A 13,218-nucleotide genomic window follows, 5' to 3' on the forward strand; every position below is an offset into this window, starting at 1 on the left:
CTCTGTACCCATCTGGATGGACTTTAATATGATTCAATTCTCTTTCTGTCTTTATTATGAATACTATTCCAATACCCCAGTGATTATTTGGAGAGCACTCCATATTCTGTTCGTATTAAGAACTGCTGTGCGACAACATTTTAGGATCAGGTGATGCTGATGAGGCATCAATGCATAAAGTGTACACCTGTAGATACGAGCGCAAATCCTTTTTTGCTGTAGACTAATGTCATTGGAAATAGTGAAACATTAATTTGTTTTGCTCTTTCAGGGTGAACGTCTGTGGGGGGCAGTGCTGTCAAGGCTGGAGCAAAGCCCCTGGATCAGAGAGGTGCACAAAACGTGAGTAGAACCTAACTGAGAGGGTTTAGTGCCAGGGGAGATTATTTATTTTTTGTCTTTTATAGCATAACTTGTATAAAATTGAAAAAATAAATGGGCAGAGAGAAACATAAATATACAGTATATCTGCCAAGGCCCAGAACATGGTGTATTTTTTGTTATCATTGAAGAGTGTGGAACTGGGCAATGATTCATGAGAGGTGAAGTCTCGAGTGGGTGAAGATGCCCCTCCCTTTTTTCAACAATTGGTAATGAATAGAATATTTCATTCACAAATCCACATGTATTGTGTATGCCATGTTGTTTTTTCATGTGCTGTTAAATTAATGCAGTGTGATATAACCAAAGGAACTGGGTCTTGTAAGTATGACTCCAGGTGTTTCCTGCTGTCAACTCATTCCAGAATGGACTCTGTGAGGCCTTAAGCAATATTTTCTCACGTCAGTTACTGTCTACTGTGATAGTAACACCTTTTCTCTGTACTAATAAATGCATGAATCTGTGTCCAACAAATGCCTGAATATTAAACCATGTATACAGTTTACTGGAATCCAGACCCAAATACATGCATTGCTCCTGAACATCTGCAAAACTTTTAGGTGGAAGGATCTTGTGACATGCTGTTGAGAGGGAACTTTGCAGTGAAACGAATTGAAACACTGGAATAGTTTAGAAGGTTGTAACATGGATATTGGTTTTGATGGAGAGAATATAAATAGACGGTTACTGAAAGTGAGTGGATAGCACGGAGTGTGATTTGGCCGAATTCTTTCACTACAGCCCAAAAAGAACAAAGTAAGTGCATTGCTTCGGTCTCCTTCCGCTCACCAAACTATCAGGGATTTTTGCACAGGAGTCACAGAATTGCTTAACCCTTGTGAATAATATTTACATTACTGCACATGCTCTGCAATGCTAATTTACAATGTTATACTAACTGCTGTGATCATGAGACCAGCGTGGGTTCCATTCTCCTCCTAGGACGCTCGCTTTAGAAAGTGGACCCAACTAATATTTTCCCAGTTGTGGCCACATGTGTAGTGGTGAGCCATGGCACTCTGTTGTTGTGCCAATTGTAATGTTCTTAGGTTGTTTTGACACAGCCCCCCTCTTTTGCTTGTGCAAAAACACCAGCTAGTTCTTAAGCTGCTCTTAAGTGGTTTAGACTTTAGATCCTTCTTGACAGAAAGGACTTTTCGCATCTCTACGCCTCAGTTTACTTCTAAGGCGCACGCGATTGAGCAAGGGGTCCCCCAGGGCTCAGCGTTGAGCCCCACGTTGTTTAACCTTTACGTTTTGCCGCTGGCAGCGGTCGCCAGGCAATGGGACCTTACCATAGTCTCATATGCGGATGACACGCAGCTAGTGGTGGCACTTACGGAGGACACAACTTCTAACGTCTCCAGGTTTAAACGCGGCCTTACAGCTGTAGCCGATTGGATGACATCTAACTGTTTACAATTGAATGCCAACAAGACAGAAATACTGCTGGTTGTCAAAAGGACTAACCTATGGGGTAGTCACTGGTGGCCTGAGGCCCTAGGTAAAGCCCCGGGGCCTAAGAGTAAAGTCAAGAACTTAGGGGTTTGGTTAGACTCCTCTCTGAGCTTCTGTATTCACACAAAAAAAGTAGCAGCCACATGCTTTGGTATCCTTCGGGGTCTTAAACCTGTCTTGAAGTTCTTTGATGCACCCACTAGACAGCTAGTAGTCCAGTCCACTGGTTTGTCAAGATTGGACTATGCTAGCTCTTTGCTTTTGGGTGCCAATCAAGCCGAGATCATGCGGATGCAGCGCATTCAAAATGCGGCTGCGAGAGCCTTGGTTGGTCTCCCACGGTTTTGTTCCGTCACTGACACCATCCGGAGGCTGCATTGGCTCCCGATGGCCCAGCGGATCAAATTTAAAACACTATGTCTTTCCTTCAAAATTCTAAAACTTTCGACTCCTACACTACTCTGCAACCTTCTGACCCCATATGTTCCTACCCGTGTATTACGCTCAGCGGAACAACACTTGGTTAGTGTACCTCGGGTCAAACGCAGCCGAGCGGGTGGACGCTCCTTCCGCTTTGTGGCAGCAAAATTGTGGAATTCTTTACCCCCTCATATGCGAGCACTAGAAAATCTGTTGGCCTTTAGGAAAGCCATCAAGACTTACCTTTTCCCCCTAAACTAAGCATACTGGGAGCTTCCTAACGGAGTTCCATCTGTGTCAGTTGTGTATGTGCTGTTTGAAGCGCCGGACGCCCCTTCGCTGGGGCAGCTTAGCGCTATATAAGATAATATAACATAACATAACATAGTTCAGCTGGAAGGAGCCCCGTGTTAAAGAAAAGTGCCTTGGTTTGGCGCTCAGACACGGACTGGGAGCCTGTTCATGTTCTCAACCCAGGCTGTATAATATAGCCGTTGGAGAACATGCAAAGTAAGCATGACTGTTTGGCCGGTTCAAGGCGGCTGGCCAAACTGTCATGCGCACTTAGAGAATGCCACCACTCCTCCCCCTGCTCTGGTGCTCTGTCCAGCCCCGCTATGCATGAAACTGGTAAACAACCTTTACAACGCAACTTTTACATCGCAGAGCCTTTACAACGCAACCATTACAACGCAAACTATTACAACGCATTGGTCTGGGGGGCGCTCTAGGATAGGGAATAGGTTAATTTACTATCCAATAACCTTCCCTAGTGTCCACGGGGACTGGAGTTGGAATAGTAAATTAAACTATTCACTATCCAGCACCCCAAAGCACTATGCGTTGTAATGGACTGCGTTGTAATACTTGCTTTGTAAAGGCATGCGATGTAAAAGCATGCGTTGTAATGTCATACATCCCATGAAACTGAACCACTGCAGTAGGAAAAATAAAATGAAAATAACTTTGCGTTATCATCATTTTCTTTTTTCTTTTGAGCTGCTTGGAGAGCGGTGCAGCAAATCTCCTCCGCCTTATCGGAGGAGCCGCTGCTGCACTCAGCCTGCGTCTATCCCTATGGAATAAATCTGCGGCTGCTCAGTACGGCCAAGTGCCCGCGTTTGTCCATGAGGAAAAATGAACAAAGGCCGTTTATTTGTGAAAGAATAAACTTGCCCTCGGAATATGAATATGGATCCTTTTCACTTTAAGGAAGACTTCTCTTATTACCTATGCGAAGGAAGCCCTTTCTAGTTGCACAGTGTTGTTTGTAAGTCTGATCGATACACATTGTGTTATTGCAATACGAGGAGTGCTTTGACTATGGTAGCTGTATTTAGATGTCTTTTTTCTCACCATCTAATCTGTTCCCCCTTGTTACATGGCTGCACCTCAACCAGCGAAACTACAGGGCTCTGCATTCACCCTTTGAAAGAAAAGTAAAAAACAGGCTGAATTAACAGTTTAAGGCACTGAACGGGAAGGCAATAGGTAACAAGCATTTGCAATGCAATCGGTCTCACCTTTGGGACATTATAAGTATTTAGCCATGCAGCACATTATGCTGGTTGCTGTAATATCTACTATTGTTTAACATGGAGGCTTCAGCACTAATAGGCACATTACCTTAGTATATAATATTTATGATAATATTTACAAAACAGTTGCAGCGGCTCAGTTAGAGTGGAAGCGACCTCGTTAAACACATGACCACCTAAGGACCTTCATTTCAAGTTTATGCTAGCAGCCGACATTTGTATCAAGTTAGTTTAAAATGACGTAGTGCTTGAGTGATTTTTCTATGCACACAATACTAAAACAATTAAACCAAATAATTGTGTTATAGACAACAAACAGGCTTCCAGCCAAGTCCAGCATAACAGGATGGCACAGACTCAATTTTTCACAAAACATGACTTTTCTGGGTTGTGTGCCAAATAATTATGAAAATAATGCTGCACATGATTCCGTTTCAAACTTTTGATATGTAACACATCTGAGCATACAAAGTTTAAACAAACACAGCACAATATAGACCTGCTCGAAACGATCAAGACCAAAGCCACTGGGACCAGGTTGGGTGCAAAAAAAAACATTTCATCTTCCTCTTTGTTCACTAAAAATAAGCAACCATTGGTCTCCGGTCGCACAGGCTTTATCTGCACTGTGGCGTCTACAACTCAGATGCACACGGCCCTTACAAGATGTAGACTCGGGGTCAGCTCGGTCTGTAGACAGGTAGCCCGGTACAGAGCTCTCTACACAGCCAGTCCTGTTCTGCAACAAGAACCAGGCAGAGTAAAGTAAGAGGTAGTCCGGTGCAGAGCTTTGCACAGAGATACCCCTGTACAGACAGAAGGCAGCCCGGTTCACAGCTCTGAAAACAGGCAGTCTGGTTCAGAGCAGGCAGCCCAGTGCGGAGTTGGGTAAAGAGATAGTCCAGAAAAGCTGTGAGATAAATGGATTGTCACTATTAAAAAAAAGTGAATCACATTAAGACATCCAAATTGGAAAAGAAATTTGCAGTACCTGAATGCAATTAATAAAATGGAGTAACAAGGAGACCCATTGAGAAAAGTGTCCACAATGATATTATCAATCAGGGAGCCCCTGCTAAAATATTTGTTTGGCGCCCGTGTTGTGTTGTTGTTAATGCTCACAGTTTAACGCGGCGCCTGGGTGCAGGACAGCAATGAGGAGAAGAGAGTACAAAAGCGGGTGCCGTGGTGGGAGCAAAAATACAAATGACAATTGTTTCTTTTATTCAAAACATCTATGATTGCGAAGAGGTTCATCGAGCTCATCTAACACGCGGGTGTGCATAGAGCAAATAAACTTGGCATGGCTGCCAAGACACTATTATGAGAATATTTAGTGTAGAGAAGTGTGTGACAAAACTAGGATAAACTAGTCAAAGAACCTTTTCTGCTAGTAAAACGGAAGTAGGTGGTCATTGTAAATTTCCCACAAAGCTCAGTAATGGGAAACAATTGACCGTAGAGGACTTGCTTACAAGCAGTTATTTTCTTTACCAGAACATTAGAACACTTTCAGAAATGAACAGACAGTCATTTATATAAATGTCTGCAGCAGCCTTTCATTGCGGTACTGACCAATAAAAATAATACTTTCCCCGGTAATGCCCCCAAATCAGGACGGCTTTAAATTAAAATGCGGCAGTAATGAGTGCCGGAAATGTTAATGGTGGGCCAGCCAATTACAAACATATTTTAAAGGAAGGTTAATGTGGGGGGATCTGCCTTTTGCTCAAGGCACAGATTTCACACAAGTGGCAGCAAAAAGTGTATAGTCATTATTGACAAAGGTGTTTGTGGGTGAGCCACGGGATTGGTTCATGAAAATAAGGCCCACACTCACTGAGTTATAACTTTGTAGCTGTTCACAAATGCTTGGAATACCTTTTACGAGTTCTCTATGTATTTCTAAATTAATGAGTGGGACAGGGAGATTAAGTGAATTGATTGGGCGGGTGGGTGTTGGTGGTGAGGGGGGGTGCGGCTGGGAGCTAAAGCTGAACAAATCGGAGGGAGGAAGAAGGAGGAGGGATTCGGAGCTGCAGCACGAGGACAGGGAGTGAGCATGGGCGCGAGCGAGTTCAAGAAATCCCCAATAAAAACGTTAATCAATTTAACAGAGTAGGAAAATGTTGCTTGTTTGTAAATCCCACTCTCAGTAGACCAAAACGTTGGCATGTAAACTAGCCAATAGCTATCCCCACACAACCTGAAAGAAGCGTGCCAAAGTAAACGTTATCCCCCTTGAGTATTCAGTGCCTGCGCAGAGATTCCAGTCGTTGCAATCTACACTGACACAGATGAATTCTCGGCTCCCTTTGAGTCAGAGTAAGAAGGCATAGGAAGGCGAAAGACGTGGCTCATTCAAGAAGCGCTGCCACGCTAATTAACAAGGGACGGGCGGCAAATCCAGCCCAGAAAACAGACAATTATTAGAACCTGGTTAATTTTCAGCACAGAAGTGCTTCACGGCACGCACTCAGCAGCTGCGATTCTGCAAAGGCACGAGCGAAAAGCAAAAAAAGAAACAGACAAACACCGTTTCCCTTGCGGGAGCGAGCAGCAGCACCGTCTGTTTTGAAGATAATTACTAACAGATGACACCGCTGCTCACTCCCGCAAGTGAAATCCAAACGTTCATGCGTTGCAATAGAAAGCAATGCAAAACGTGCACGCTTTTTGCCAAAATTCTGATCGATTCCAAAAGGTCCCCTCCTATGCAGCGCATGTGCGCTACGTAAGCGAGACCTAAAAAGGCTGCAGTGCAAAGCAGCACATCACAGGGCGCATGCCCATGTGGGTTTATATACCCAAAAACATTGATGCACTCCATGGCATATTTTACCTCTGTTATTGGCTGTACGTTCACTTAATCCATTTTGTCTAGTCCGTGTGTCCTTAAAATCCCTCCTAATGGACCATGGAAACTTTTGATGTTGTTGGGGTTCACCGAAATTAGATGACATTACTTGCCCACTGCTCTCTGCTAGAAACGCGTTTAGAGTCTGCAAAGTTGTACATGTTGTAATATATGACTAATTCGATTTACAAGTGTGAATTCATGTTTCTGATTTTGCAACCATAAAACCATGCCGTTTGCATACCCGAGTTGAACCGAGATGTGCAGATGGCTTTTGGAACCAGGCCCTGAGATGTGCAGATGACTTTTGGAATCGGGCCTGCACGACGCCTTTGCAATTCATTAAGTCAAACAATCACCGTAAAGACGGATTTATTAAATATTCTACATACAATTAATGTGAGAGCACTTCATGCACACATCTGCGAGAACAAAAACACTCTAAAGCATGGGTACTCACAAACACTGTTCCAGGGGCCACAAAGTACAGTCTGTAGTTTGACAGAGGGCCACACTGATGCCAGCAGGGTGGCGGTAGGGGGTCTAAGTGGTTCAAGGATTGCGCAAGGAGGTCTAAAACATGTTAGATAAACGGGCAAGCATTTATCTGCAAATTAATAAATGCTTTCCTGTTTATTTAACATTTTTTTCTAAATATTAGTGCTCAGCAACTAAATAGCAGCTCGTTCTGGTGGTCACTAGGAGACCCCATGTAAAGGTCAAGAGGGCGGCAAACCCTCTTTGAGTATCACTGCTCTAAGGGGTAATACGGAAGTAAGTTTGAGAAGAGAAAAGCAGGTGTACAGTTTGAAGAGAATACTTCTCAGATGCTGTTCCTTTATGCTGGTGTTGAAGTGGTGAATCCGCTTTAGTAACCAGGTTTAATGTATTTTATTGAAGGATTGTATACAGCATGGACCCATAGCAGGGGCGGCCTTTTACTCCACCGGGCATTTTCCCAGTGGGCTGGAGCCACTGAGGCCTCTTTTGAGAGCCTAGAGCCGCTCCCGCCCCTGTCACTTCTCTCAGCTGAGCATACACAAGGGCTTCATGAGAGAGAACAGGAGGCAGGAGAGGGATGGAGAGGTATCAGGAAATCAGAGAGGTAGAAGAGAGAGAAGAAATGTGGAGAGAGAGAGAGAGAGAATTGATGGAGGGAAAGAGGCTGGTTTCAGCATTTTTGCTAGGGCTGCTTTAGGTTCCCCACTGTGGCTCTGCATGGCCCCTAGCCCTAGACGTCCGCGGAACTTTGTACATAGTGAATATAATGCATATAACTCATGTGCAAGACATGCGGGTTTGGAGGTTTGGAGAGGATGTGGGGCAGCAGCCAGAGATGCTGAATCGGAAGCTGGGGATCCGGGTTTGAGTCTCGGCGTCGGCGCAACATACTGTGATTCTAGGCAAATCATTTAATCTCCCTGTGCTTATGGACAGTGCCTGGATACCCTCATTGGTGATAAGCCGCGCTATATAAACCTACAAACTTTAACTTTCAGGTGGATCCATTCAGGTCTAGCAAATACATAGATCAAATATGTTTTATCTCCTTTTAATAGCAGGGGAAATTTCTGTGTGGTAGCAGGCCAACAATCAGGACTCTGCTTGTGAAAACCAGTCTGTTCTGGGCATGCCAGATTCTGCACTCCATACCCAGGAACTCAGAAAAGTACGGTGCAGGGAAGGAATTACGTGCCAGAATTGGTCGTTCTGGCATCTGTAATGCCGCCCTCCCTGCTCCACGCTACTAGTAATCGGTCATTAAGATAGGAAAATTGTAGAGGTGGGGTTTAAGATCTTTCCGAACTTGTACCAATGAGAAAGCGAGTCTATGGTGCAAAGGGGAGGGGATTCCAAACTAGCAAACAATCTCTCTGTTATCAGCCCACAGACACATGGATTATGTTGTCACGTATAAAGACATGCTCAGCGACCGTGAAATAAGTGTAGAAGTGACGGGGATAGAGTTAAAAAAAAAAAAACCTCAAGGTTGTCATCTCGATGATTTTGGAGCTCACTGCTCTTTGTAGCCATGGGATTTTTTGTGACTTTTAGAGCCTGAGTTATGATTGCTGCGGATGACCTAAGTCAATATATATTTGGCAATGATGTCATTCATCCAACGTGAGCGTCGTCTTCAGCTGTGGTTTACTTTGCATGACTAACTGTGTGTTCCTCGACCTTCTGGAGAGCGCGTTCGCCTCAGGTGTATCCTTGGCACCCGGACAAGGGATTCCAAAGCTTTTTAAAAACGCCTTGAAGGACAGCAGCGCCGCTGCCAAACTCACAGACGCCGTGTTTGCACAGTCACGGGAGGTAGCCCGAGGAATGTGTGAGATTTTCTGGAAAGCCACCAGCTAAGACTTGCTTCAGTGACAGAAACGCTTAGAATGTGTTTATTTGGGAAAGCCCATTCCATTGGTCCAGCTGTCTGTGGTGGCTTCAAAGATAAGACCCCCCCCTTTTTTTGTACTTCGAATATTGCAAATACGCAAAAAAAATTGTTTCAGAGAGCATTGTGATTACGACTTTCTTGCTGTACCCTCCTTCCTCTACCCCAGCATGCTTTTGGACTCTGTAAGTCAACCAATATGGGGCAGGACAAGAAACCACTCTGGCTTCAAGTTGAGATAGAGTCACAGAGACATCTTGTCCTTTTCAAGTGACACTCTGGTTATAGTATCCCTATTTGTTTCACGTTCTTTGATACCGACTTTAATTAGTTAACATTTTAAACGCCCATGCGAAGCTCCCATAACGGCCCTGATTATTTATTGGCGCGGTTAAGAACCACTCTTTGCTAAACGGCCGGCAGTCTTTTGTGTATACTCCTGACAGCGGGAGCCTCTGCTGGTGAATGTCAGCGGACGAGTATATGAGGCCATTTTCCATGCTAAAAGGTGCTAGCAGTAAGTTCACCAGTTTGCAGTGATTTAGTTTTCAGTGGTGTTTGCAAGAGGACCACAGTATGTCTTTCTGATATCCACAGTGGTGGCCAGGGTGGGGATTATTTCTCTTTAGAGGAGTGGGCCAACAGAATCTACCTTGAAGGGAAATTTTATTCTATTTCAGTTCTCTACTCTGCTGCATGGGCTTTACATCTCTGGACCAGGTCCACCATAAATCTTTGGGCCCTGTTTACAGCAGGACGTAGCAGTATTTCTCCTAGCCCAAGCCCCTGTCAATGCAGTCCTGTGCAGGTGCCAGCTCAGCACAGTTTTTGCACCTACCTATGTGTAGAGACTGGGTGATTGCAAAAGAGGTTATCTAGCCATTAACAAAATAGGACAAATGCCCATCATGAGAACACCTTTAATGTCTCCAGGGGAGGCTTTCTGCCGATTTACAGGTCTATCACTTGCTTTACTAGATTAAATGTTGCAAGTGTGAGTGCTTGCCTGGTTGTGAGTGCCTTTAGGTTCCTGTGAACCCCGGTCACAATGTACCTTGCTCTAGCTGACCATGTGTGATACGGGGAATGCCTCCTCTAGGTTAAAGGACAAGTGGTTGTTTTCTTGGGTGTATGGGCCCAGGAATCTTCAGGTTATACAGCCCTGAAAGAACCACTACATGAGAGCCGTACAAATTACAGAGGGTGCTGAAATAAAACTCCTATGCACTTTGACAGACCCTGAAGTATTGAAATGAACATGCCTTGAGCTGCCTGTAAATGATAAAGCTCTTTATAAAATCTGAAAAATTGTGCAGTAAACTGAGTCATTTGACCTTATTTAGATAAGGAGCAGGTCACATGGCGTATCAATGTTCGTTATAGCTCGTATGGAGATGAGAACCTCATCCCAGAAAGTCTGGCCTCTCTGGCATGACCACCAGAAAGGCAAAATTGTGTCCTGCTCTCCACAGCCTTTCCAACATAGCTCGGGACTGCCAAACATCTTATGGAGAATTACCAGGGTAAGGTACCATCTTGTTAACAGTTTGTAGGCATTCTCTTTGTGGCGTATGCACACTGAGGACCTTGTGGCCCTTGACCATATAGCCCTCTATGTCCCTTCCGAGATATTGATTCCCAATTCCCTCTTCCTTTGTATCCTTTTTGTTGCTTTAAACCTGCACCCCAAATTCATCTGTTTCAACTAAAATGTATCAGGTCAGGCACTTCCTCTAGTTTTACTTCTGCACTTCTTTGAATAGTGACTCTTGATTTGTTTTACAATGTTGTGTTGAGAAGGAAAGCAAACCATTAACTATTTTGGGACTCACAAGCGCGTGCTATTATTTGTTTCCTGTGTCATGATTTGTTGCTGTGAGCTGTAGGTGGGGAGCGGGAAGGAGGACAGGAAAAGAGAGTAGGCTGGGTTTGGAAGTAAGATTTGACAGATAAAACCCACTTTTTTCACCACAAAGCTTCTTGCTGACACTCTGAAATCACAGTGTACAGGATAAATTTCTTGACATTTTGGGGGTGGCCAAAAAGAGCAGGATCTACAGGGAAACTTATTGGTTATTTAGAGTTTGACAGGCAGGATACGTCACCATAAACTCAGTGAAGTACTGGGCAGTCAAACTGATGGTCTGCCCACTCTATTTAGAGTTGGGCAAACTGCCATGTTTCCATAGGTGGAGCCCCTACTGGCTTTGCCGGTGGAAGCCTTTAGATTGCCGTCCAAATAGACATACCTCAGTCCGTTCCATTTAGGGAAGATGGTCTGACATACTTTCTTTCCTGCTGGGGGCCACTGGTAAAAAGCCTGGCAATCCTAAACAGAAAAAAATAAAAATGAGTCCCAATTCCAGGGTATCAAGTTCATTAGTTCCTTTTGTTTTTTAAATAAAAACTCCTAGCTTAGGAAGCTGGTTTATAAAAAATGAAAAGGTTTGCTGCCCTGCCAAATGAAACATGGCAGCTGTCCAGCAAACGTACAATGCTTTCAGAGAAGCCTCTGTCGCGGCTCCTCTGGAAGCACAGAGATCTCCATCAGGAAAACAGAGATCTCTAAATATGGTGGGCGGCAATCCGCCCTCATAGCACAGGTTATGGTCTCCACATCCGTCAAATGGCGGATCTCAAGCCATGATTCTAAATAACCCCCTTGGATCCAAAACACAACCAGTTTGATAGTTTTGTTGTTAATGCTTGCTTCTTTCTATCTGATACTTGTACCTAATCCTCTCTTTTTTTTTAATCCTCCCGGTTGTGCTTTTATTGAGCTGGGACCACACTAAACGGTAGTCTGGTTGAACTAAACAGAACTAAATGAAGAGTAATCCACAAAATGCTCTTCTTCGGTCCCTCTTACCACTTCTCTACTTCCTTGCCCAACCATTGTCTGCTCCACTCGAGTCAGAATCTGCCCATTGCCCCCTAATTTTCCAACCATATTTGTTATCCATCCCAAGATTATCCTTTTTCCCGTTTCCTGTCAATCACCGTTTCACTCTTTGTATTTTTTAAATGACAAGGCTACAAACACAGATTTTTGGAATGACTTGCCCATATGATCAGTGCATCCATATCTCACTTTATTCATATCTTGTACCATACCAACACATATATGGATTGACTCATGTCACCATCAAGTAGACAATTCTGCTCCAAACCGTAGATTTGCCTAGTGTGTGCCACCTGAATCACACTTCCATCTTGAGTTTTACTTACACTTCACACTACACAATCATTACATGTTAGACTCACTTCCTTGCATCATCATGAATACGCATTAGACTATGGGCCTTCACAAAACATCACACAACATGCCAGATATCTTTCCCACCGTATTAAAAGTGCTTTGTAACCTATGACACTTATAATACGGTGTGCGGGATAGCCTTCATGGTTTGACAGAGTATTCAGTCAACCAAACATTAAATAAGGCCCTAAACATCTGTACATCTGTACCATAAACAGTCCTTACCACACACTCCCTCCACATGTCTGGTAGACCATAATCTAGATTTTACTGGTTATAGCCATCTCTCTCCACTCAACAATATTATTGCACTCCATTGTTTCAGACCAACCTACATACCCAGACAACAGACTCTATCGACAATCCTTACATGTTCACATGTGCACTTCATGACACAAAATAATATATGTCAAAGCATAGCCAACCCAAGAGCACTGTCAGGCATTGCAGCAAAACATGCTCTGAAGCAAATTAGATAAATCCAGTCTAAAAACACAACACCCTCTTGCACATCACATCACATCTTAATCACCTACATCCATCAATTCTGATGCATATGTTGAAAGCACTTTATCATAACACAGCACTGAACAGCCTACCAAGCAGTTAAAAAAAAGGAAAAGCACTTGGCATACCCATCTAAACGCCAGCCGCTATTAAGATCTTCAGTGATTTAATTTATTTTAAGTTTACCCCTACACAAATTGCATCTGACCTGAACAAACTCTCCACCAACCTGCATTGGTGATCTGGTGGGTGCAACTCCAGATCCTACATTGTGATAGGGAAGGAGACCGGGCTGCCCTTAGAAATGTCATGGGATCTAATTAGCAGGGGATAGCAAATTAGTACTTCATGAGCGCTTCATTTGGGTGATGGATGGGCAATAGAGGGGAATCAGCAGATTCAGCTG

At 43.9% G+C, this 13,218-nt stretch overlaps 1 protein-coding gene across 1 annotated transcript in view; it reads left to right on the plus strand.

Annotated features, from left to right (window-relative positions):
- Window positions 1-13,218, plus strand: part of LTBP1 (latent transforming growth factor beta binding protein 1) — a 1,223,697-nt gene that overhangs the window by 39,296 nt on the left and 1,171,183 nt on the right. The window contains exon 2 of the mRNA XM_078648754.1: window positions 272-342. Coding sequence (XP_078504880.1) covers window positions 272-342 — 71 coding nt within the window. The remainder of the gene's footprint in view (window positions 1-271; window positions 343-13,218) is intronic.

Source organism: Lissotriton helveticus, chromosome 6 (assembly GCF_964261635.1).
Source record: "Lissotriton helveticus chromosome 6, aLisHel1.1, whole genome shotgun sequence".
NCBI classification, from domain to species: Eukaryota; Metazoa; Chordata; class Amphibia; order Caudata; family Salamandridae; genus Lissotriton; species Lissotriton helveticus.